General features: G+C 51.2%; 1 protein-coding gene across 1 annotated transcript; it reads left to right on the forward strand.

The window, feature by feature from the left end:
* Window positions 1–10716: 10716 nt before the first annotated feature.
* Window positions 10717–13475, forward strand: COPS7A (COP9 signalosome subunit 7A). Its single transcript, XM_086464813.1, has 7 exons — window positions 10717–10878; window positions 11000–11075; window positions 11632–11720; window positions 11796–11998; window positions 12468–12573; window positions 12917–13068; window positions 13404–13475. Exons 1-7 carry the CDS (start codon window positions 10717–10719, stop codon window positions 13441–13443), a joined length of 828 nt encoding a protein of 275 aa, XP_086320939.1. The 3' UTR covers window positions 13444–13475.
* The last annotated feature ends 13244 nt before the right edge of the window (window positions 13476–26719 follow it).

Consider the following 26719-nt stretch of genomic DNA (forward strand, 5'->3'; position numbering starts at 1 on the left):
CTGGAACAATGAAATTGCCAACCAGTTTGGGGAGAGGGGGGCAGGGATGGAAGAAGGGGAAAGAGGCTCATGACCCTGAGGAAGAGAACATTCACAGGAGCTGGGCCAAGATTATGAAACTTACTGCCGGCTGAAATAACGCTCGCCATTAGCAACCCTGCAGAACCGAGAGCTTCATGCAAATCCTTTCTTCGCCCAGCTCCCCCACAGCAACGATCCCACTCGAAATAGTGATAAAAAAATCAAAACAAACCTGAGGAGGACCCAGCCCTCCTTGCAGAGAAAGAACGCTAGGTTGGCTGTCATTTTTTAACTCCCAGACAGCATTAAGGGCTACGGCGACAGCTACCAATACAAGACTGCGATCTGGGGCTGTGGAACCTAGCAGCTACCTCCAAGCATCAAGCAGAGCAAGTTTAGGCACTGGCAGTGAGACCCACACACACACTGCCTGGTGCCCCAGACACCCCACACCTGTAGTTTACTCAGTGGCCATGAATATCCCAAAGTTCATGGTCCAAGAGGCAGAGATGCAGTCATTACTGGTTTGGTAGCATGAAGCATGAAACCCGGTAGTGGTGAAAAGGGGTTATATGTATGTCCTGCTGTATTCGGCTGGGTGGGGATGGGGAAAGGAATCCCAGAGCGGCTGCCCCAGGGAGGTAATTCTGCTGCACTCAGAGGAGTTTTGGCAGCTGTGAGTGTGAATCCAAATGCTGGTACCCGGCGGGGGAGGGGGCGTGTGGGAGATGCCAAGCCCATCTGGGGATGGAGTTCCCACTGTGCACGGGGCCAGGGGCAACAGCTCGCAGAGCAGGCTGAATTTGGGAGCTGGCAGTCTGAATGCAGTGGCTCCCATCAGGCTGCTCTACTTGGTGTCTAAGCCTGAGAGGTTGGTGGCAGCGCCCAGGAGGGGCTGACATTGCTCACCCGGAGTCGGTGCAAGTCCTGCAGTGTTCAGTGACTGCCAGTGGGAATTGCCCAGGGAACCAGGGTAAGCACTTACGGGCTGGATATGGAAATCCCAGGCTGGGGCAGAATCCAGGGCTGGCAGGGTGATGGTGCATCTGGACCTTTTGGTAGCTAGGGAATGGGTGTGTGAAGCCCATCAATGGTCCTCTGAGCTTAAGTCTCCCTGCATTTGGGAACTGTGAGTGTGGCCCCATTCCAAGCAGCACTCTAGGATGCCGGTCCCCTGCCATCTAGTGCCTGTCTGCAATACATGTTATGAGTCTGCCAATCTTCTGCCTCTCAGTTTCCTACTGTTCCTGGGCATCGAGTGCTTCAGGCACTGAATCTCCACATCTGAATTTCTCTCTCTCGCCTGGTGCACCCTTGGCCAGGCAGGAGGAGGGACTGACCCCTCCGTTTTGTTTCTCCAGCTGCGCCAATTTGGCTGAAGTCGCCTTCCTCAGTGCAGGCTCTAGTGCTCCAGCACAACAGGTCTGTGATGGAGCCCAGAGCTGGAGGGCAAGAGGCAGCGATGCCTCGGCTGTGCCCCCTCCCTCCCAGCCCCTCAGGTATCCCCTGCCCCAGACTGGAAGGGGGGGGGGGGGGGGCGGGGAGGAGACAGCTGACTAGAAGGAGACAGAGGACCTAGATGGGGAGAGGGGAAAGAAAAAGGGGGAGAAAGGACACAAGGAAGGAGACGGGAAGAGATGACTTGGAGACAGGCACGCATCCTTTCCTGCCCCTCGCTCCTGCAGCCCCATCCCCACCCCGTCCCCCAAGCCCGGGCTGAGAGAATGAACTTACCTTGCGGGGAGACGAGTGGGGCGCAGCCGGGGCGGCGGAGTAGGGGGCTGGGGGAGCACAGCTGCTGCTGCCGGTGCCTCTCATGGCCAGGACGAAGGAAGGAGAGGAGGAGGAGGAGGAGGAGGAAGGTTTGATGAGGCTGAGCCCTGGCTGAGGGAGAGGGAGCGAAGCGAGAGATGCCTTGAAATAAACAGCTGCCGAGGACTGGTCCAGCCCCTCTTTCTCTCTCTCCGTCTCTGTCTCTCTCGCTCGCTGCCTCCCGTTAACCCCATGGCTGCTGGCACGGGCGCGTCCGGCACCGTCGCCCCCGCTGCAGCCCGAGGGGCGCGCCAGGGGAGCCGGGCGGCGGCAGCGGCCGGGCGGGGACACCGCGTCCTCCCGGCCCGGGACCCCCCTGCCCCGGCGGCCGGGTGCGAAGGCTCCTCCCGCTCCCTGCCCGCCCGTGCTGCGCTCCCGCAGCCCCGCGCCCGCCGCCCGCCGGACCTGCCCCCGCCGCCTCCCCGCCGCCGCTGCCCGCTCCGCTCGGCTCCGCTCGGCTCCGCTCTGCTCCCCCGTCTCGTCGGTTATTTCGGGATCTTCACAGGAAGCGATTAGGTTGCCATGGAGAGAGGTGTCTCCAAGGGACCCGTCGCTCCAGCTCGCTTCGGCGAATGCCACCCCCGGACGGGTCCGTCCTTGGGGGTGGAGGCCCCCCGGGATCCCCCTCCCCCGGGCCGCCCCCCGGGCTCACCCCCGCCGCCCCCCGCCTCTCCGCCCCGCAGCAGTCCCCTCGGGGAGATGCCACCCCCGGCCGCCCCTCGCCGCCGCGCCTGTCCCGCCCCCCCGTCCCCGCATCCCCGCATCCGTCACCCCCGGGCTTCGGGCCCCCTGCGCGCCGCGGTGCCGGGGGGCGCGGTACCGCAGCCCGGGCGGGCGGGCGGCGGGGTCCAGTCGACCCTCACGGGTGAGACACACGGGTGCCGTGGGAGCAATGGGGGGGGGGGGGGGGGGGCGTCCAAGGTGGGTTTCCCCGCTGAGGGATCACCCAGGTCGTTTGAACGTGTCCCCAAGCGTGTTTCTGCCGGGGACCGATGGGATGCGTCTGGAAATGGTAGAGATGTGGCAGCGAAATTAAAGAAAGAAGCTGATGTGCCTTTGAGGGGCCTGGTGTTTCACAGGGAAAATGTCCCTCCACCCTCAAGTACCAAACAGAAAGCACAGTCCAAATCAGAAGGGAGCAGCTGAGCAACCAACAGGCAAGAGAAGAAAGTCAATGACAAAAAGTCAGTTTCCACTCTAGGGTCTGAAATATGAGGAAGCAAGAAAGTCATTTCCTCAGATCCTCAGAAACAATCAAACTTTTCATCATAAAGCGATGAGGAAAGACTGTGACTGACCCTTGGAAACAAAAAAAAAACCCAACAAAAACCAGAAATAGTTGAGACAGCACCGAGCTGTGAAGCAACCTGCCACTGCACCAGGAATGGACACAGATGACAAATGGACACACAGTACCAAACCCGAGCACAGCAGGATGCCCGGAACAGGTCACGCCAACTTTGGACAGACACTGGAGGGGGCTGAGTCCACTGTTCTTTGTCAGGCCTCCCACAAGTTCCCATGCTAATCAACCAGGCTGATCCAAGCTTTCCTGTGTTGGAATGTTTGAGTCTTGCACATGTTTTTGTGGGGGTGTTTGGGAGAGTCAACAGGTTTTTCATGGGTTTGGGAGTAATATCAGTGTGTGTTTGGATATATCGGCATGGGGATGCAGTTGTGTTAAGGCTTCCGGTCGCTGGGAGGCCGGGACACGGGAGGATGGTGCTGCCGGGGGAGATGTCACAGTTTGGGTTTGTGTGAGATGCAGCGCCGTTGTGCGTCAACAGGTGTGCACACAGCTGAGCCCCCTGGCTTTTGTCCCTCTCACGCACATGGGGCTTTATGTCAGAGGTTATTCCAGCTTCAGTAGCATTCTCCAGCCTTTTCATCTCTAGCCCTCCTGGGACTTGTACAAATGATCTGTGCTAAGCTCGCTCAGCAAGCCCTTGCACCTACCCCAAGAAACCACCTGTACAGATATGGCCGGGGACATGGCAGTGCGGCACGAGCCAGTGCTCAGCTTGTCTTGCTCTCTGTGCTTCTCCTCTTGCCTTCTCACCTGGGGGTAGAGGAGGGTAGAAAGCTCTGGAAGGGGCTACATCAGCCACACGGGCTCTTTCTGACCTTTTCAAGTCCTGACGAATGTGTTTAGTATAATTGGGAAGCACAAAACAGACGAGAAATTTCAACCAGGGAAAGGTCAGTTATAAAGGGCAAAAATCCAAATGACGCAAACACCGAAAATCCCCCCCAAGAGCAAAACTACAGAAGGAAGGAAAAAGAGCCAGCAATAGAAGAGAGAACAAGGAAGAGGATGTTGTAGGGACCAAGAAAACCCTGGGAGATGGGGCGGGGGGGCGGGGAGTCAGGAAAGCCATCGAGGTGATGGGAACAGCGAGCACAAGGGCTGATGTCACTCTTACGTGATATAAAGGGAATTGCTTGTTTGGTTTGGAGCACAGGTTTTGACAGAGTGGCAACTGGTGGTACTCTGGATGGAGTGGGCTCGAAAGAAAGCTAAGGTGAAATTGCAGGGAAATTTGAGAGGAGAGGTGCAATCAGGTGGGCTGACGGAGGAGCAGCTGGGTAGCTGTGGAAAGAGGATATGAGGGTGATGCTAAGTATGATGTATTACTCTGAAAGTGTTAAAGTGAAGGTGACGTGGTGATGGAAAGAAGATGGAAATGTAAAAATTATCTCTGCTGTGCATTTGGCCAGGATTTGGCCCAGGATCAGTGTATGTCATGTGATGGCAATGAAGTACCTCCCTGCCTGGCCGTACCTGGGAAGGATATGAGGCTGTTATTTCTGTCTGGCAGAGTCACTTTTAAATCATCACGTACAGATCATTTACACCCAGGAGTCCTGAGGCCAAGCAGCCCACTGCTGCTGTTTTTAGCATTGTTTCCTAAGGGCAGAGAGACCCATGTTGTTGCCCTGCTATTTGCTGAAGTTCGTCTGTCTGTTAGTTGCCATGGGTTTGACAAAAGAACCAGAGTCTAAAAGGTAAATAAGCTCCAAAAAGTTGTATGAAACCCAGCAGCCTGACAGAGGAGAGAGATGCAATCAGTGCCTGTGATGGAAGAGAGCCCATAGCCGTGCTGCAGGGCAAAACCCCACAGGTCGGAGCAGTCCAGCCAGCAAGCCAAAAGAATTAAGCAGAAAATACTGGGAAAGGTGTGTATGCTAGAGGCTGGTGGAGGAGGAGCCCAGTGACATAGACTACAGACCAAGGGGAAAAGACTCACAGATGTGTCAGACTGTGGAAAGGGTGTCATCAAGATACCCTGGTTGAAGGCATGGTAGTGTATAGAAGCATAGAACATATAGGAAACAAGCCCATAGAGAACCCAGCTTCCTCGGCCTCGTTGCTCGCCAAACAACTGGTTAATAAGCTCTGGAATATCAGAGACATCCCAGAAGACTGGAAGGGAGCTATGCCCTGCCAATATTTGTAAAGCAAACAGAAAGTTTCTGGGCAAAGCAACAAAGAGCTGATATGAGATTCTCCAGTCAATGCCAATCAACCTGATTTGGAGGAAACCGGTCTTGCTGCACAAACTTGTTTTGTTCTTGTCAGTCTTTGATGTGACTACAGGTTTGTTTGGAAAAGGTGACGGCTTAGATCTATCCAGGCTTCTGGAAGCATTAACATCCCAAAGCATGCCGATGAGAAAAAATAGCATTATGAAATATTAACAGAGCAGGAGGTTAAATGTGCTGGTTAGCTCCATTTAACAACCTGCAAATGCAAAGGAGGTTGTCCCTGGAAGCCCACCGTTGAGCGGCAGTGTTTCTTATGTGGATGCCCAGGAATGAGTCCTGGGTCAGGAATGACTCACCATTTTATTCAGTGCTTGGTGAGCAGATATAGTTCATTCTGATACAATTTGCTGAGGATACAAATATTGTTAGAGTGTTAAAAATAATGAGGATAGGACCAGCACAGCATGCCCTACTGCACTTGGTAAGGTGGTCATTCTCATAAAACTTCTTACAAGATAGTCGAGAGCAAATTGTACAGCCATGAACAGGGAAAAATTTCCAGATCTACAGAGAACAACTTCCAGTCCTGAAAAGAGGTGATCTGAAAAGGATTTAGGGATCATAACAGGCACAAAACCCAACGCAAGGCCAGTGGGCCAGGCTGCACCAATGGATCTTGAAGTGATCCCTGGCCATGCAAAAACAGAAGTAAGGAGGAGAAGTGAGGAGATGATTAAACCTCTCTCTGTGTCCGGGTAAGTCCCATGCTGGAAAACTGCATGCTCCATATTTTTAAAATAACTTTGAATCAAAGGTAATCTGAAGGCTCGAGATCTCAGTAATTTAAGGAGGTCAACCTGTTTAATGTATCAAAAAGCAGAACGAGACATGACTTGCTTGCAGTATCACTTCCTTCCTGGGGAAAATTCTACCAGGTATTCTGGCAGAGAATAACAAGAGCCAGTCACCAGAGAGTGATTAATCACAGAAACAAACTACCAAGTGAAGTGCAAGAACCTCTTTCTTCTGGAGTCTTTGAGTCATAACTGGAGGCCTGTCTGGAAGACAGTTCCCGGTCTGCAAAATCCTGAGGGCTGTGAGAGCAGATCGGAGGAAGAGTTATCGCGCAGTTACCCTCTTTTTAAACTCCTCTGTAAGCACCTGATATTGGGCTGCCTTTAGGTGTAACCAGATACAGGTCTTAGAACGCTGCGTGCATTAGCCCAATACACATTAAAAGCCTTCTGGGTCATGTTGGTATCCAAGCAATTCACCTCAGCCTCTTTTGTCCTTACAGTGTTTTTGTCTCAGAGTCTGCCTTACACACAGTTGTGAAAAATCCTCTCAGAAGATGTAAGCCTAGCTACATTTGGAGAAGGACTGGAGAAAAAATATCATCAGTGTTTTGACAAGTTATTTGGATTCTGTGGTGGTGAAGAGAGAAACAACCTAGAATGAGACAGTGGAGCTCTACAGGCTTTAAAGTGGGACAGTGAGCGCATAGGAAAGAAGGTGGATCTACAGCATGAAGAGAATGGATGCTTCTTTCTGGAAGGATCAGAGCAAGATCAGAGAGAGGGATGATGCTAGGGGTGGTTACAGTGAGGATTAGATCCCAAACATTCAGAAATAACAACACAGAACCTCCCCGTGTCACAAGATTTATCTTAAAATTATGAAAAGTTGTAAAGACTTACTTTCATCTGCACTCTTCACCTCCTACTTTCGGCACTTTAGGTTACATGAAAATCACATTTTACAGTTTCCCTGTGACCATATAGGCATTTGCTTTGTGAACAAAGTGAAAGCATGGGAGTTAATGACTCCAGGAGTCTGGAATTCAATCTTAACACCCAGCACTCTGATCTAGGGATGAGGCAAAGACTTTGCTAAATTATGGGGACGTTACCATGCATTCTCACAAGAGTTTGCGTATTTTTGGAAGACAATGACCTTCTCATTTGGAGACCTCAGGATCTGATTCATTCAAAGGACTTTCTGGCCTTTGCCCTTGTTTTAGCTCTATGCAGGAAAAAGAAGGAGCAGATAAAAACATGAGGACCCAGCACACAGGATATAGGACCTAGCCGTCGGAGTGGAGAAGGAGGCCAGAGAGAGCATCATGTACCTAGGCTGCTCGGGCTGCCTGGCTTTATCTGACTAATAATGAAAGGCAGCAAGCGTGTCAGAGAGTGTGAGAGAAACAGATCAATAGAGAGATAAAACTGAGATGGAAGGCGCTGGCGAGGGGGTGGGGAAGAGAGTAATAAACCACTACAAATCGTCGGGGTTACATCTGAACCTGATTTGAATGGGCTCTGCGCTGGTGTAAGCGAATGCAAGAGGTGTAAGGCTACGGTGAATCAGACCTAAATACAGAAACAGAGAGGGGAAAGTAAGAAGGAGACAGTCCTTTTGTTAACACTGCCCTGTAACTTGCTGTAACAGCTCTGACCCAACCTTACAAGCCCTGCTTCTCCTTTGCTCCTGCTCTATGGAGAAGCCCAGACCTTACTAACTCTGAGAATACAAGTTGATAGACTTTCACTGCTTCGCTGGGCCACCATGATCTTCAGACTGTCCTGAAGATGTGTCTGTCTGATCTCAGTCGCGTTTTACCTAACTGAGTGCAGGAAATGCTCCTTACCACCTCATTCACTGAGGATCTGGGGCAGGACAGCTTCTGACAATGCCCTGAACTGGTGGGTTGAGGGCCCTTTTCTAGGAGAGATGACTGACTGTGCCCACACGTATGTACCAACAGAAGCTGACCAGTGAAGCCTGTTTGTTTAGTGCCAGATTTTTGCGGCAAATGAGACTGAGATACCCCAAAGCTAAGGGGGCATCAGAACACGACTGAGGGGTCTGGGTACCTTCTCCCCTGTTTACCCCCCTGGCCCAGGCACTCAGAGCCATTTTGCTCCTTCTGCCTGGAATTAGTTTCGAGTAACGTCCACCTAATTCTAATGGCATGACCATTAACGTTAGAATTTTGGTTTTCCACAACGACCATCGCTGTCCACACTGCTCCCTTCTTCCGTCAGTAGCCTCAGCGTGGAGACAAAGCACAGAAGGAGCCTCAGGGACTGAAGGGACCCTTAGACGGAGTAGGGACAATACCTATGGCTGTTCAAATGAGCTTAGAGCAACCTCTCACTGGGAGACACAATGACCTAACTCCCCAAGGCAGCCATGGGTTGTACTTTGTAGCTCTGAAACTGTGTTTGGAGCAGCGCTGTATCCCAAAGGAGCCTTCCCCATGACTCAGCCACAGCAGTTGTGTGAGAAGAACTAGAGTGAAAGCAAGTGATGGGAAGACGGTTGTTGATTCTGGCAAGTAAAACCTTAACAAACTTAGACTTTACCCAGATGAAGGTTGCAAGAGGTTATACTTACCAGAAGTGTGGCAAAACGCAAGTTGCCTTTAATACATGCTAAACTGGTCAAGCCGAAGACAGATTCTCTTGCTAGCAATCATGTGCTGGAGTGCCAACTTGCCCTGACAGCACCATGATTTTAACACGCTAAAACCATGTTGCCTGCTCCCATCAATTTGTTGCCTCCTTTGCTTTCACAGAAAAACATCCCTGATTTCTAAAGAAGCCAGCCATGAGGAAGTTGGTGCCGGACTGGAAACTCTTGGCCAAATGACGCTTATTGAAATGAGTGTTTGCTGACTACACTCCTCCCAATCCCCCTCATAGCTCACCTCCAGGTTTATAAAAGGTATATCACCACATGATTTATACAAGACAAGAAGAGCTATGGAAGTTTTTGTCCAAAATGTCCCTCACTTCTTAGTCCCATCATTGTAAAAACAGCTCTTTCACCTAGCACGGGGAAGCGTGCCCTCCGTGATTCCTCCTGATGGCATTACACTAACTCATTTGCCCATGAAGAGCTACTTAAAGTATACCATAAACATTTCTGTCCTTGTGGAGTGTTTAAACTATCTTTTTATGGCCATACCCTGCCTGCATCAGGGATGCATTTCTTGACAAGTGCGACGGTTAATGATTCAGCAGATAGTAAAGCAATTTTTTCGTGAAAATTAATGCAGTAGAGGAGGGGATGCATGCAGGGATTTAAGAAATGCAGTTTAAATATATCATTACGATGCTTTGCAACACGAGATTTTTTACATTTACATATCCCCAAAACACTGCCCAAAATAGTGAGATCTTAATGGTGTGAAAGCAGAGCAAAGATGAGAGAGATGTGTAGGCACACAACAGGTATTCTATGCATCTCTTTTAATTCTGGTGTGGTACTTACAGAATATATAATTGAAATATGAAAAATACTGTGCCATATGGTAGTGTATCTGTTTTCTCATCAGCTATTTTAACATAAATATTGTACGCCTAGAGTAGATATTCACCCAAATGTACAGAAAGACCCATAAATACACAGCATCCATGCCCATTATGTCAGCTGCACCTTGCTGGACACATTTCGGTACAACCGGGCATCTCAGGGGAGCTTTTGATGGAAGATGGGTGGCGAAGAACAGGAGGACAGTGACTAAGTGCCGGTGGTGAGCAGGACAGGGCATTAAAAAAGCTCTGGAAAACAGAGATGACAGACAGACGGCGCCTGTGACCACCACGGCCACTGTCAGCCTGGGCGGAGGCTGCACCCCAGGCAGCCCCTACGGCCCAGCCCCAGCCCGGGCCGGCCCAGCCGCCGCTGGAGGCCCAGGGACCCGAACCCCGCCATGCCAGGGTGGCAGTGGGGAGGCTCCCCGGGCCGTGGCCCTGCCCGGGCCCTGTGCAAGGAGGGGTGCCGATGCCCCGAAGTGGGCCCCGGGGGACAGCCCACCCGCCCGGGGCCAGCCCGCCCCGCCCAGGCCTCCCCTGCCCCCTCACGCCGCGCCAGGCCGTGCCCCGCGCCCCACGGAACCGCCCGGACCGCAGGGGGTGGGGCAGCAGCGGGCACCCGGCGTGAGCCTGCGCCCGCCACGCCCGCCGGGCCCTCTCCGGTCCTGGGGCCGGGAGAGGCCGGGGCCAAGGCGGGCGGCGCCCCGGGGCGGCGAGCGGCTGCCGCTGAGGCGACAAGACGCCGCTCTGGCCGGCGGCGCCCACCCCGGCCGGCGGGGGGCGCACTCTCGGCAGGCTCGCCCCGCCGCCCGGCCTTCTGGCTAGCCAATGGGGAAGCGGCGGGGGCGGGCCTTGCCGCCGCCTCCCCCAGTCGGAGGCGGGTGCGGGGCTGAGGCGCGGCGGGGCCTGGCGGTGTTAGCACCCGGAAGCGGCCGCTCTGCGACCGCTGTGCCATAGAGAAGTTCTGCCGGGGCCGGGGCTGGGGCCGGGACAGGGGCCGGGGCCTGCGTGAGGGCGAGCGCGGCGGGGCCCGAGCCCCGCGGGGGGCGGCGGCGGCGGCGGCGGCAGCAGCAGCGCCATGGCGGCCGAAGGGAAGGTGACGGGGCAGAGCCAGGAGCAGTTCCTGCTGCTGGCCAAGGCGGCCCGCGGCGCCGCCCTCGCCAGCCTCATCCACCAGGTGCTGGAGGCCCCGGGCATCTACGTCTTCGGGGAGCTGCTGGACATGCCCGCCGTCCGGGAGGTGAGACAGGCCCGGCACGGCCCGGCCCGGTCCCCGCGGCTCGCCCCGGGCGTCAGGCCCGCCGGGCCCTGCCCGCGGCCCGGGACAGAGGGCGGCGGAGCCTGACCGTGTGTCCCCGCAGCTGGCTGACAGCGAGTTCTCCCCCGTCTTCCGCCTCCTGACCATCTTCGCCTACGGCACCTACGCGGACTACCTGGGTGAGGCCGGGCCCCGGGGCGGCGCGGGCACGACGCGGTTCAGGGGCCCTTTCCCCTCCCGGTGATGGTGGTCCCTCGGTGCGGGAAAACGTGCCAGAGCCCTGAGCCGTGATAGACTCTCACCCAAACCCCCCCTTTTGTGGCAAGAGCCGTGCCTCACTCACTAGGGCCCGACAGACGCCCGATTGTGGTTCGGTCCCGAGACCACTGGGGTGCCTGACAGTAATTAATGCCACCAGTTGCCTGGGGAATTTCCAAGAACATCTTGAGAGGTGAGGGGAAAGACTTAGGTACCCACTGGGATGTGCAGACCTGCATAAATAAGGCATGGGGCAGCTAGAGGGGATGAGTTGAGACTGAGGGGAGGAAAGGCTGCTCAGAAAAGGTCTTTTGAGCTGAGAATTAATGGGGATGGCTTGGCAAGATGAAGCATCACTTGGGGGATTGTTGTGTAGACACTTTAAGAAATGAGTATGGTGCAGATGCTTCTGTGCAGGGCTGGGAAATGGAAAATGAGGCATAAATTCTTCTACCCTGTTCTTTCCCCTGACAATAGCCGAAGCAGCAAACCTTCCTCCCTTGACAGAGGCTCAGAAGAACAAACTGAGGCACCTGTCAGTTGTCACTCTGGCTGCCAAGATCAAGGTAGTGGCCCTATTTTTCCCCAAGTTCTCCTTCCGCTGGGATTACCTCATGCTAGTTACCATCATGTTTCCACAGTGCATTCCCTACTCAGTGCTGCTGGAGCAGTTACAGCTGAAGAATGTCCGGCAACTGGAGGACCTCGTGATTGAGGCTGTATATGCAGATGTGCTGCGAGGGAGCTTGGATCAGCGGAACCAGCGCCTGGAGGTGGATTACAGCATTGGGAGGGACATCCGGAGGGAGGAGCTAAGCACCATCACCCGCACATTGCAGGAGTGGTGAGGAGGAAGCCCCCAATACTAACACCCAAAAAAAAGATTGCAGGAGTGTCTGGTGGCTTCTCTGGGTCCTCTGTGTGTCGCTGTGGGGTAGTGTTGTGAGGTGGCCTACATGATCCCCTTTCCCATACTTCAATGGAAAGAAGTTTTCAAAAAAAAATTTCCAAATTCCCCTGTTTGTTGCTGGAGGGGCGATGAGACTGCAGCAACCTTTGCACAGTCCTGGCTGCTGGCAGGAGGCTTTCTGAGTATGTATCTGTAGTTCCTAACTTAGTGTTGCTGTGTTATTTGTCCCCCTCCCAGGTAATAACGTCATGACATTGGACTCCTGCTCCTGCGTCTTCCCTGCCTGGCGTAGCTGTCACCTTCCGATCTTTTTGGCCTCTAGAGTTGAAATCTGTCATCTTTCATGTTTCTTTCTGTGCTGTGTAAATTACCTGGCCTGTTCAGTTCTACATCTTCTCTCCAGGTGCCAGGGCTGCGAGGTTGTCTTGTCGGGCATTGAAGAGCAGGTTAGCCGGGCCAACCAACATAAAGAGCAACAGTTGGCACTTAAGCAGCAGATAGAGAGCGAGGTGAGTGGGCCAAGGAGGGAGCAGCCAGTGACCCTTACTTTAAAATAACTAGAACTAGTACCCTGTGGTTGTTACAGTCTTTGCTCAAGTTCGCTTTGCCTTTTCCCAAGGCCAGACCCCACAGGGGGTTATGCATGAAGAGGAGTCCTAAAGCAGCTTAACACTGCTCTGCAGTGCAGGGGTTTGGACAGCTGTTCGCTCTTTTGTTGGCCTGAGCTTGCAGCTCTTAACTTCAGGGCTTGCTTTAAAAAAAACAACTTAACTAGACAAACGAAAAAAACCCAAACAAACCAAACTAAAAACCCTGGGAACTTCCTTGCTTCTTGGTCTTCTGCTGTTGCAGGTGGCAAACCTGAAGAAGACCATTAAAGTGACAACAGCAGCCGCTGCAGCAGCCACGTCCCAAGACCCAGAACAGCACCTAACAGAGCTCAGGGAGCCAGCCTCCGGCACCAACCAGCGCCAGGCGAGCAAGAAAACTTCCAAAGCCAAAGGGTGAGGAGTAGGGGCAAATGAACAGAGCTGCTCTGTGTGCGTGTTCGGGAGGTGAACTGAGGGGAGCCCTGTTCCGGACCAGTGGGGTTGCTGACTGCAAGGGTCTGCTCCCTGGACAGGGGATGGTCAGAGATGCAGTCCCATCTGACCTAATTTGAGGGGAAATCTCTGTGGCTCTTGATCTGAAGTAGACTTCATAAGCCTTCCTTGTGGTCTCCTCTTGCAAGGAAAGTCAGCTGCTGCTCTTCGTGTGCATTTAGAAAAGGAAGTCAGGGATGAGACTGAGTGTCCACTCTGATTTTTTTTTTAAATTTTTTTTCCCCCTCTCCCCACAGGCTCCGGGGCAGTGCGAAGATTTGGTCGAAATCAAACTAATTGGATCTCCCTTCACAACTGGGAGGGTGAGAGGAAGAAATCTGGGGGATGGAGGGGTAGCAAGGGTCCCAAGTGTGATGCTTCTGAGCTCTTCTCAGAGATCCATCTTGCCAATTAACTCTCCTGCATGTTTGTTCCCTTTGTTATCTTCTTTATTGACTTTCCAGGCAGTGTCTCCTTCTTCATCACAGCATTTCACACTCTTAAGCTTCCAGTTGTGTGTGTTGCTGTTTCCCCTGCCACTCAAGCCCCCATCGCCATGGCCATGTGTTTCTCTTTCTCTCTCCCTGTCTTTTGACAGGTCAATTTAAAGAGACATAAAACTGTGTCAATCACCTTTGCACCACAGGGCATCACAGAAGCTGGGAAAGAGTGCACTGGTGCGGAGCAATCATTTTGGCTCTGAGACCCCTGGGATACTTTGCTCCAGGATGCAGCTGCCATCTTTGATTGTTCAATCTTTGTTTTGCTAGGTGGGAGGGTAGTTTTTGAAGGGGTTCTTTTAAAAATATATAAATATACTATAAATATATATAAAACAATAAAAATATAGATCTATGGACATATCTATACGAATTTGTGCTCCTGTGGTGGTGTCTCTTTGTCTTTTATACCGATTCTGGATGTTCCAAAATAAGTCAGAGTCTCTGTCCCATTTCTGGGTGGAATATCCTCAAAATACTCACTTCCCTTTCCAAAAGGTAGTGTTACAGTAGCTCTGGTGGGATGAGAGTCCATAAAGCAGGAATGAGTCATAAATCTTACTTGAAGAGTTTCTTGTGTGATTAATTTGCATCTAGAACATTCAGAAGAGTTGCTTTTCACGTAGTCTCAGAGGAAGGTGCAGAAACTGAGGAAAAAGTTCGTATTTGTGTCAACTACGTGCCCCATGGTCCCAGACAAAAGGGAAAGTGATGTGAGGACTTAGCTGACAGGAGTTGAAGGTGATAGAGTCAAGGGTTGAGTTCTCATAGTACAGATGCTTCTTCAGCCATTTGTGGGTGATGTTGGAGTCTGGTTGAAAAATAAAATCAAATTTAATGACATTGACTCCTGTGAGATGCCCAGAAAACCCCGTCAGATTCTTCAGAGGATGCATCTTTGAGACTGGCTTGAAACTGAGTCAGATGGCTGCGAGTGTCACACTGCTGTTCCACGATAGCCTGTACTAATGTGAAAATAAATTGGCACTGTGACTCCCGCCGCCGCTTGGTTCTGTCTCTTCCCTTGTGCCAGTGCTACAATTTGATTCCTTGAACCTGGGTTTCTGTGCGTGAGCAAACCATCAAAAAATTAATCCAACCAGGGAAAGCCCTAGCTTCAATTCACTGGGCTAGGCGAGTTTTATTCTAGGTCAGCTCCCTGTGCAGAGCTGGAGCTGAGGCAGCGTAGGTGGGAGCAAGCCTTGTTACGGGGGTGGGGAGGCGGGCTGTGACACCCTGTTTGGTTTAGCGATAGCAAGATGTGATGCCATCTCAATGCTGGTTTGTGCGGCGTTGCTGGTTTACTAGTTCTGGACTGCTGTAATACAGCAGTGGGGAACCCTTGTCACCTGAGCCCCCGAACTCAAAATAAAGCAGCTTCCTTCCCTGGGTGTAAGGTCACAGGGCAGGGCATACTAGCCAGCTGAGCCAGGGCCAGGGATATGCCAAGCTGTCCCAGGGTCACTGCTGTCACTGGCTGAGGTCTCCGAGAGCTAGGGCAGCCCCACACCTTTCCCCCATTCTGTCCCCCGTGGTATCAAGCCCCTTAGCTGTAGTCGTCTGGCACGGAAGTGCCAAGTAGGAGAGTTTTGGCATGAAGTTCACCAGACGAGAGATGCAAATCTGGCTGCAGGAGTGCATAAGAGGGCAGCTGAGCTGGGGTTGTCTCAGCCCACCTAGAGAGGTCTGACTAACCTGCAGCATCAGGGAGCCTACTTGACTAGGCCTGTTTTGCGTAAGTTGCAGGGAGGGGTTGCGACAATGCTTCCAGCTTTTGTTTAGGTTACCTTGAGTCTTCCTCCTTCTGCATCACATCACCCTCATCTGTCTTTCAGTGAGGAAAGTCACCAGGCTCGCTGGGTTTGCGGTGGTCCGCAAGAAGCGGTAATGGCCGTGCACATCAGATCCTCCCACTCCCTGGGAAGACCTAGTCTGGGACCGGGGTGCCAACAGGGGAGGTGATACCTGAGCACCTGCCAAATGTGTCTCACACCCTGTGGCCTTTGAAATAGGAGCTGCTTGCAAAGCCTTTGGGCTGTGAAGGAAAGGAGTGAGGAGAACAGGCTCAGGATGGAGCTGAGCAGCCTGACAAAGCACTCCTAACAGCCGGCTGAGATCCAGCGGGAGCTGGACTGGGATGGTGGCTGTAACAGGGCTGGAGCAGTGGCACCTTCAGGGAGAGCTGGTTGCCAACCATGGAGGATGATACTTGTTGCCTACAAGAGCCCTGCTGCGGCTTAGGAAACGCAGCTGTAACACCTCTTTATCTCAAGTGTCTCGGCTCCCCTCTGACCTGTTGGGCTTTGCTCTCTTTAGCTGCACTTGGCGATTAGGCACAAAGGGTCTTTTTAAACGTCCTGAATCCACAGTTTGAATCCAGGCTGCAGATCCCAGGAGTGGAGTTGGTAGCATCCCTGAGCCAGCACTGAGAGCTCCACGCCGGTCGCGCGGGATACGCTTGTGTGAGCGCCCTGCACAGCACGCGACACATGGCAGGGCGGAGCAGTGCCCGAGCTCCATACACGTGCTGGCGTCAGTCTTCTGAGCACAAACCCCATTGCACTGGTGACAGCAACCAGCATGTGGGCCAACTTGGGGTCTGGGGCGGGAGGGGGCTTGCCACACCAGTCCTAGGCTGTGCTGAAGCCCCGGGCTCAGATCCTCATGGCGGAATAACAGCTGGCATAAGTCTGCCTGCAGCCTTCTGCCATAACTTCGTTTTCTGCCCTCCCCTCTCCCAGGCTCAGCTCAGCTCTCTGGTAGTGGCATTTGCCAAGTGCAGCCATAGGCCTTGCTCCTCCTTCCCATTTTATTTGCCCCTCTCAAGGCTGGTTGTGTTGTGAATTTCAGAAGAGTTTGGGATTAAGCATATTTGATCAAGGGGCATCTGCACAGCTCTATTTTGTCTTCTGTTTTGCTTACTTTTCAAAGGGAACACCTTTTAAGACCTCCATTAAGAAAAAGGAAGCAGAAGGTAGCACATAAAATTACTTCAGACCTTTGGAGTGACTGAAAAATAAATGAGAGGTGTGCAGTGCAGAATGAAAATATTACTGCAAATTGCCTTGCCGTCTGGCAAACGGTAGGCAGGAGCATAGGTTTCCCTTTGCCCTTCACCTGAAAACCACGCTTCTTATTTTCCTGCTTACTTCAGCCGTGACTCTGAATTTCAGTTAGAGAGGATGTGAAGATTAATTAATTAGTTAACATTTGTAAATCACTTTGAAGATGGCAAGAGAGAGATAAGTACTGAGCACTATTATTATTATTATTATAAGTTTTCATTTTAATTTTAAATGCCTTTGTATTTTAACCCTGTTTTTTCCCAGAGAAAATACTGAGAAAACAGACCCTGAGTAGAGCAGAACAGAAGAACCTAGACACACGGCACCCTAAGACTTGGCAAAGGAATGAGGTTTAGGGGACTGTAGAAGAGAGGGTATGAAGAAGTGTTCGTCCCAGCTTGAGGAGCAGGAGATCTGCCAGCCCTAGCACGGCAAGCATAATGACTCTTGTGTGGTGATTCATTGCAACCTCCTGAGTGCTGGAGGGGTGGGGGTGGGGCAGGGGGGTTGCACACACAGAAGAGAGAGGGGGCCAATAATGCTGAAGAATGGAAGGCTGCAATGGTAAGGACCTGGAGGAGGAAGAGACTTCCCCCAAAGCCTGAGGTACCCCTGCAGAACCACTTCACCGCTCTGCAGACCGGAGAGGAAAGACCCATCACATCAGGAGAGATGCTGGAGCTGAACAAGGCAGCCCAGTCTGCTCCCCAAATAACAGCCAGCACAACTAAGAAAAGGCGACAGGTGACAGTAGTAGGCGGTTCTCTCCTGAGAGGGACAGAGGCACCCATCTGCCAACCTGACACGCTCTCGAGAGAGGTGTGCTGCTTACTGGGGGCTCATATCAAGGATGTCACCCAGAGACCACTGAGCCTTGCACAGCCCACTGACTATTATCCTCTGCTGTTGTTTCATGGGGGCACCAGTGATACAGCCAGGAGCAGTCTGTGGACTATCCAGAAGGATTAGAGAGCTCTGGGAGTGGCAGTAAGGGACTCTGGAGTGCAGGCAGTTTTTCATCAGTTCTCCCAGTCAAAGGGAAGGGGTTTGAAAGGGCCACTCAAATCTGGCAGGTCAACAATTGGCTACGGGACTGGTGACACAGCCAGGGGTTTGGCTACTTAGACCATGGGACTTGCTTTGAGAGACCTGGTCTAGCAGGTGCTGATGGGGTCCCTCTGTCAGAGAAGGGGAAGAGCATCTTCAGTCATAGGCTTGCCAAGCTGGTGAAGAGGGCTTTAAACTTAAGTTGCCGGTGGAGGGGAACCTCAATCCGTTCCACTCCTACCAGTATGATGCCAGCACCAGCAATAGATGCCCAGAGCCTGGAGAGGGATCTCAGGTCAGCAGGAGAGCACCTGAAGAGCAGCACAAAGGAATTCCAGCCAGAAAGTCAGCTTCTTCTGGGGCCCAACTTAAATGCCTCTATGCAAGTGCACGTAGCATGGGGAACAAACAGGAGTTAGAGACGTGCACACACCTGCAGGGCTATGATCTTATTGGCATCACAGAGACGTGATGGGATAGCTCCCATGACTGTAGTGTGGAATGGGAGCATGCAGGCTCTTTAGGAAGGACAGGCAGGGGAGATGAGGTGGGGGTGTCACCCTCTATGTCAATGACCAGCTGGAGTGCATGGAGCACTGCCTGGGGATGGAGGAGGAGCTGACCAAGAGCTTATTAAAGGGCGGGAAGTGACAGGTGACATTATAGTGGGGGTCTGCTACAGGCAGAGGAGGAGGGCAAAGAAAGTGTCCTGGCAGCTGGGGATCTAGTTAGGAAAACCAAAGCCCTGACAGAATTAAATCCGGCCAGGGACATCAAGGGCAACAAGAAAAACTTCCATAGGTACCTCAGTGACAAAAGCAACACTAGAGACAATGTGGGCCCTCTCTGGAAGGAAACAGGAGACCTGGTTACCCAGGATATGGAGAAGGCTGAGGTAGTCAACGACATTTTTGCCTCAGTCTTCACCAGCAAGTGCTCCAGCCACACTGTCCAAGTCACAGAAGGCAAAGGCAGGGACGGGCAGAATGAAGAACTGCCCATATAGGAGAGGATCCGGTTTGAGATCATCTAAGGAACCTGGAGGTGGACGAGTCCACAGGACCTGATGAGATGTGTCTGTGGGTCCTAAGGGAACTGGTGGATGAAGTTGCTAAGCCCGCTAGCCATCATATTTGAGAAGTCATGGCAGGCCAGCGGAGTTCCTGCTGACTGGAAAAGGGAAAACATAGCCCCCATATTTAAAAAGGGAAAAAAGGAAGACACAGGGAATTCCAGGCCAGTCAGTCTCACCTCTGTGCACAGCAAGACCATGGAGTGGATGCTCCTGAAAAGTATGCTAGGGCACATGGAAAATAAGGGGGTGATTGGTGACAGCCAACATGGCTTCTCTAAGGGCAAATCATGCCTGACAAGTTTGGTGGCCTTCTACAACAGGGTTACAGTGTTGGTGGATAAGGGAAGAGCAACTGATGTCATCTACCTGGATTTGTGCAAAGCATTCGACATGTCCTGCACAACATCCTTGTCTCTAAACTGGAGAGACATGGATTTGACAAATGGACCACTCAGTGGATCAGGAATTAGTTGGATGGTCGCACTCAAAGAGTTGCAGTGAATGTCTCGATGTCCAAGCAGAGACCGGTGACTAGTGGCATTCCTCAAGGGTCAGTATTGGGACTGGTGCTGTTTAACATCTTTGTTGGTGACATGGACAGTGGGATTGAGTGCACCCTCAGAAAGTTTGCTGATGACACCAAGCTGTGCGGTGCGGGCGACACGCTGGAGGGAAGGGAGGCCATCCAGAGGGACCTGGATAGGCTGGAGAGGTGGGCCCATGCAAACCTCATGAAGCTCAACAAGGCCAAGTGCAAGGTCCTGCACCTGGATTGGGGCAATCCCAAGGACAGACACAGGCTGGGCAATGAGTGGATCAAGAGCAGCCTTGCGGAGAAGGACTTGGGGGTGCTGGTGGGTGAAAAACTGACTATGAGCCAGCAATGTGCGCTTGCAGCTTAGAAAGCAAATCGCACCCTGGGCTGCATCAAGAGCAGTGTGGCCAGCAGATCGAGGGAGGTGATTCTCCCCCTCTGCTCTGCTCTGGTGAGACCCCACCTGCAGTGCTGCATTCAGCTCTGGGATCCCCAGCACAAGAAAGACATGGACCTGCTCAAGTGGGTCCAGAGAAGGGCCACAAAGATGATCAGGTGGCTGGAGCACCTTCCCTGTGAGGACAGGCTGAGAGAGTTGGGGTTGTTCAGCCTGGAGAAGGCTCCAGGGAGATCTTCTAGCGGCCTTCCAGTACTTAAAGGGGGCCTACAGGAAAGATGGGGAGGGACTCTTGATCAGGGAGGGTAGTGATAGGATGAGGGGTAACAGTTTCAAACTGAAAGAGGGTAAATTTAGATTAGATACTAGGAAGAATTTCTTCAGCGTGAGGGTGGTGAGACACTGGAGCAGGTTGCCCAGACAAGTTGTCCCCCCCCGGCAGTGTTCAAGGCCAGGCTGGATGGGACTTGGAGCAACCTGGTCTAGTGGAAGGTGTCCCTGCCCATGGCAGGGGGGTTGGAACTAGATGATCTTTAAGGTCCCTTCCAACCCAAATGATTCTATGATTCTATGATTATACGTGGGGCTTTCACATCTGGATTCAGAAAACAGAGGAGGTAGGACAGGACCTGAATGGCTCTTTCCCTGATGTCTAACTTTTGCCAGCTGCCTCCAGCCACCCTGTGCCAAGAGGTAACCATGGATTCTTATCAGGAATTGAGGTTAATGATGGTAATTCTTCTTATTGCATTACTGGGGGCACAATTTCTTCCGGGGAGCTTGCTGCTCTCATTCTTGAAGGTGGCGGGGGTGTCAGACACCATGCTGCCAGCAGCCCAGACTCTGCCACAGTGTCCATCTGTACCTGGTGAGTGAAGCATAACAGCCAGGCAAGCACACTGCAGGACTTGTCTGAGGTTCTCCCCATTCTCCAGTGGTTTGTGCTGGAGGACCTGTGGAGGTAGAGGTGGTCTTTATGGTTAATGATCCTCAGCAGGGCCCCCCTCAAAAGGAGCCAACATTTTGTTTATGGGGGTTGCTGAGGCTACCCTTGCCCCTGTCCCCCAAATGAGACATTTAAGGGGTTGGTTTTTGTTTGTTTCTTGATGAACAGGAGGGCTGGTGCGTATGAAAGCATCTGTGCATGCAGCCGTGTGGTCCCCTGGAGCCTCACGCAGGGCTGCCTCACCTCTGCTCCAATGGGGCACTCGCTCATGTCCCCTTCAAAGGCCTTTTATGGAAGGTGGGTGCCTGACAGTCTGGTCTATTAGGTGAACAGACACAGGAATGTCCCGGTCCGCTTTCCGTGGGGCCGTACCTTCTTGCAAAGGCTCCCTGGCAACAGCAGCCACTAAGGGTTGTGCCTGCCTCCCGCCACAGCTGGATCAGCCTCCCTGGGATGAGGCCCTGGCTCTGCAGGACTAAGACACAGAGCAAGGTAAAGTAGTCAGAAGAATCCCATAGGCCATGCCAGCAGCTGCAAATGCATCTCTCAGATCTCTGAGATCCTTCTTGTCTCATTTTTATACCCTGGAATAGCTGCTCATTTTCCTTGTGTGACCCTTTTCCCTCTCTGCCATCCTCTCCGTGGGTGTCTGTCTGTGTGCCCACCTGCGGGGCTCTTCTTCCCTCATCCCTTTTCCTAGTACTAGTCACTGCTTAGCTGCAATACTGAGAAAAAAACCCACCTGCTTTCACTCCTGGTTCTTCAGCCACCCACCTTTTGGGTGTTTCTCTTCAGGGCTGCTACAGTTTTCCACAAGCATCCCTGCTGGTGCAGTGTGGAACTGGGCTGGATTTTTGTCCACCTTCTCTGCTGGTAGCAGGCTCTGCCACTGCCAGGGGAAGGAGTTTGCTTGCAGCAAAATTCTTTGTGCAATTATATTCACATTGCGATAAATTCAATAGATAACCGAAATGTCATCTGGATTCAAGAGCCATGACCCTTATACAGGTAACAAGAACATCCAGAATTACTGTAGCACTTGTGCATGCGTTAAAAGCAACTCTACGCCCTCCTGCTCTGAGGCACAAGTGAAGTCCCTGCCCCCTTGGACCAGGAGAAAATGTTTCTGGGGAGGCTTTGCCCTGTCTCCTTCAGGTTTCGCTGCATCTGCCTCTGAAGCATTTAGCACTGGCTTTGGGACGCGGGAAGATGGATCTGTTTGGTGGGAGAAGTGAGAAGGAGGCTCCTGGTGACCAAGCATGATCTCTTATGGTACTGTCTCATAATCCCTTGTGAAAGCTTCTCCAACCAAAAACTGGTTAATTTTATTGTCCCCACTAGTCCCCTTGGCAGGCTGCTCCAGAACCTGACTGCTGAGATGGTTAGAAAGTTTTTCTAATTTCCACCTTAAATGGATTCACAGCTCGTATGTATTCTCCTGTGCCAGCGTGGCTTTAGCTGAAGCTGTTCTTCCTCTCTGGTGTTTAATTCCCTGGAGTACAGACTTCACTTTGCTTAACTAACCAAACCAGCCCCCTCATACATTGTGAGCTCTCCACAACTTGCAGGCTATCCTACAAGCTTGCTCTTACTTGCACTTCAAACTAAGCTTTCTTGGCTAGAAATGAGCACAGTTCTCTTCCACAGGTGAAATCTGATCAGCACCTCGCATAGCAACAGTAACACATACCTGTAGCTACTAGAAACGCCTCTCAGATTGTGTGTCTTTTGCTCGATGCCTCAGTAGGTGCTTACAGTTATTACACGATTCACTGGCAATCCTGAGTCTTTATTGTTTTCTGCCACTTGAAATGAAAGAGGCTCCAGTTTACAGCTAAGAAAGTCCTGAATTTGGGTCCAATGTGCCTTTTCCCTTTTACTTTGTGCTACTAACTTTAGTCCCTTTGCTGTTACTGACACTTTCAAGGCCACCTGCATCCTCCTGTGTGATACCCTCACCCAATTTGGCAATGTGTCTGGGTTTTATTTATTTACTCATGTATTTATTTTTTTGCAGTTTTTGTTCTCCCTTTCTCTTATTAGTAAGGGATGAATATCGTGAGGCTAGTACCTCTGCTTCCAGCTTACCTCCGATCATTACAGCACTAGCAGTTGGAGACAGGTAGTGTCTATTCTATTCCCCTTCCTTTGTATCACCTCCCCCCCATTCAAGTTTGTATTAAGCGCCCTTAGGATTTATAAACCCAGTGAGCCAAAAGAGACAGATGTGAGGAGACAGCAGAAGTTACAATAACCTAAGTGGAGTTTCCCCCATGGAGACATTTCCCCCATGGAGACATTTTTTGAAGTGTTCTCTTTAAAAAAGAAAATTCCCAGGAGGAAAAAAATAGTTACATTTAAGACAGGGCTGAAAAGTAAAATCAAGTAATTTTTTATGAGTGTTTTGGAAAGTAGAATCACGTTGCAAAATCGAACAAGTGATTCCAACCTAGACCCTGTATGGAGGTCTATTTTAAATCCTGTAGTTCTCCAACACTGGGGCTGGTGCCATGCAAGTGGCATTTGCCCGTGAGATTTTACACTCCCCCACCACGGACATGCTCATTTGTTTCCCAAACCAACTGCTGTGCCCACGGACCACTCTGTTTCCTGCAGTTCGCTTTGTGGTCCTATGTGCTTTGAAGTCCCGATCAAGTCACCAGGTCTCTTCTTCCCCTTCCCACCCTCCCCTGCAGTCTAGCACTGTGCCAGCCTGCTTTCCTCTCCAATCCGTAGATTTTTTAAAGCCTTAAGAGACAGGTATAATCATGTCGCTTGGCTTCTCAAGTGGCCAAGAACTACCTCACCCCATTCCTGTGCCTGCTCTCCAGCTTCTCTTTGAGACACCCCATCTAGGTTTGCAGTAGCAAGAGCTGAAAAAACCTGGATACGCTCTAATGATCTCCCATGAAGGCCTGCATCCCATTTCCAGTTCTCTCATTAGGCAGCTGCAGGTTTTCCACTGGGTTAAAGGGCCCTCTGCTGTCATTCCCATCTAGGTAACACCAGCCTGCGTTCGACTGGAATGAGCTGACACTAAAAGTCTTGAGTTTGTGTTATGCTGTAGTGCCAGTCAGTGTTTCCAGGCTTCAAGTCATCCTAGCTGCTCCTTTCTCGAGTCCTTCGAATCTTTCGTGTCCTTTTTAGTGTTGTATGCTCACATTTCACACAATGGGTTCACTATGGAGATATAGCGGAGAAACTTTACCTCCCTTCTTGGCAAATGCAGGCTAATGCATCCAAGTGTAACCCATCCCCACAGACGATGAATTATGCAAGTACCACTCATTTACTTGGTTATCTCCCAACCCCCTAATTCTTTTTGGACTCCCTCCAGTTTCCAGAAAACAGTCCTCCATCTTGAAAGCGCACAGACTACGTTTATGTTCCTGGATGAATGTCTTTCTGCTTTCAGTGCAGCCAGAAATACTTACTGCTTATAAACAAACACCACAGCAATAGGTACAGACTGCTCTGCACATCTCATCTTTTTACACCATTTATCACTTTCATTGTTCCTCGGGTCCTCTGAAAGCTTCATCAGCACTAGTTTAGTATCTTCTTTCAGATCATCAATCAGGTTACTAATGAGCATTAGTTTAAGAACAGCATCCTACTAGAAATAATTTCATATTCTGGGGTCTCTTTTTCCCCTCATTACTTGAAATTTGTAAACTAAAATCTATATCAGACCTTTTGTTGTTTTAATAATTAATTTGTTTTAAATCAGAGCATAGTCCCACGTTGCTAAGTACGACACCTTGTGCTGGTGTAACCTTTAATTTTGGGTGGCTGTAGTGCCTTTGTTAACCCAACCCATGATTTAACCAGAAAATACTACAGCCGTCGGACAGGAACAATTTCAACAAAGTGAGATCAAGAACACTACAAAACCTGATACATCCATTTTTATTTTTAAATTTAATGCATTTTCCACCTCTTATCTTGACTTCATGCCAGTTTACCTGGTTTGTGGCTGTGGATATCATCTCATTTACTGTTTACAAACATTGGCACAAGGTAAACTTTCTCAGGCTCAACATACTTCCCCAGTATTCTACCCTGCTTTAAAAAGGACACTGAAAGGTGCACAGAGCTTCAGGGCTGCCAACAAAAGCATTTAAGGACAAAGTTCCAACAAAAGCATTTAAGGACAAAGTTCCCACTAGTTCTAATGCCTCATTTTCATGATAAATTTTCAAATAGGAAAACTGAATATACAACAAAAAAAACCCCTTAAGTTTCGGTTCTGTTTGTGTGTAGCTAATGCACTCTCACCCATCTTTCTACCAGTGTTTCCAGTCCCCCTCCACCTTATTCTGCCCACCTCCTCCTCTCCTCCTTCGAAGCATGGCAGGCCCCTCTGTCTCACTCCAGGTGCTTTACTTGCTCCTTAGCAAGATCCAGAGGTACCACTGAACTGCATTGCTTTGGTGCTTCAACTAGTCCATCTGAAGGTGACAGCAGTGGGAGGAGAGAGAACGGATTTTTTTCTCCATTGAACGGAAAGGAAGACTTGGAACCCCATCCTGCGCATCCTAAACAAACTGTTGACCTTCATGCTGGGAACAACCAACCTTCTCTTTCTCCATCCTGCTGGAAGAGCTGCCACAGGCATCTCAGAAATGTAAGAGACTCATCCCAGGCCTTCCCTTTGCCCCGATACAGCAGATGAACTACTTTTAACAGGAAACCATTTCGCTTGGAACTGTAACTCATGGGGAAAAATTAACCAGATGCAGGTGTGGTCTAAATGCCGAAATTGGGGTGGTGTAACAGAGGTGGGCTTTCTGAGTGCGCAGGTGTTCTGGCTTTCAGGCAGCTCAACTAGAGCAGTGCTGCTTGCAGACTCAAGGCACCTGCTTACAACAACTTAGAGCTTCTCACAGCTTGTCGGCAGACAGAGGAAGAGGAGTAAATCATTGTGTGTGCACACATACCTCTGTGTGCTCTTCCATTGGATTAATAACCTATGTCAGTGATCAGTCAGTGAATTTTCATCAAACCAGGGTACCAGCAAAGGGGACAGCCCAAAGCACAACTCGCACTCGCTCAGCAAAAGGCACTGGCGGCAGTGCATCTTACTCCCATCGGGGTACAGATCTGCCTTCTTTCTCCTTGCCTTCACATTCTCTCTTCTTGGGAGTCTCTGAAGCCACTGATCGAAAAGCGCACAGATGAATGTCAGCCTGGAGCAGCTGAGGCAACTTCCTCAGCAGAACCCCGAGGAGCAGGTGGAGAACAGCCTCCCAGGGCTGAAGGAGTCAAGGGAGGTTCCCTTCTTTGGGGAAAAAAACCTCCTGCTCTCTGAAGTCAGAGGTTAACATACCATGCCAGCCTTGGGACTAGCGAAGGGGAGACCCTCCCAATGCACTTCCGGTAATTTGCTTTGGGATCTCTAAAACTCTCTCCTGGGCTCCTGTCTCTGCTTCCCAGCCTTAACACAAGGTCCTCCTCTAACGGGACCTCTTTTCCATTTCCCTAGATCACCAGAGCCTTGTCACACCTGGAGAAGGCCAAGATCTTGGAAACAACTGTACAGCAGTTAGCAAGGCTCGAGCACTCAGGTAAATCACACCCCACGCCACAGAGTGGAAGAGCATGCAAGGGTCCTAGGTTTGTAAGCAGAATGGCACCCAACAGGGTGCAGAGGCTGAATCCAGATAAAAGGATTAGGTATTCAATCAAGATTAGGAATTCCATGCCCAAAGAGGAATGGATCCTCACATCTTAAAGGCCCCAGTTAATCCCCACCACCACCATGCCCATCTCCCTATTCTCTTTCTCAGACATTGCCTCAAAGAACGGCCACTGTCTCAATGCTGTAAGCACCCTTCTGAACTTAGGTGTTCTTCGCTGGATCAAAACACCAGGTCCCAGACCTCACACCAGCTCAAGACTACCACTGAGATGGGCAGCTGTTGCTCCAGTTCCTTCTTTTAGTGTGGCAACCCCAGGATGACCTGTCTTTCATTAAACCTCTCCCAAGCCCTGTTTTTTTCTGCATA

This window comes from Leptosomus discolor, chromosome 1, assembly GCF_034619465.1.
Source record: "Leptosomus discolor isolate bLepDis1 chromosome 1, bLepDis1.hap2, whole genome shotgun sequence".
NCBI lineage: Eukaryota > Metazoa > Chordata > Aves > Leptosomiformes > Leptosomidae > Leptosomus > Leptosomus discolor.

Bases quoted from the DNA above. Each gene is read 5' to 3' on its own strand.
- COPS7A (XM_086464813.1), top strand. From the start codon at position 10,717: ATGGCGGCCGAAGGGAAGGTGACGGGGCAGAGCCAGGAGCAGTTCCTG. The intron at 11,721-11,795 runs GTAGTGGCCCTA...ATGTTTCCACAG, and splicing joins CTCTGGCTGCCAAGATCAAG to TGCATTCCCTACTCAGTGCT. The intron at 12,574-12,916 runs GTGAGTGGGCCA...CTGCTGTTGCAG, and splicing joins AGCAGCAGATAGAGAGCGAG to GTGGCAAACCTGAAGAAGAC.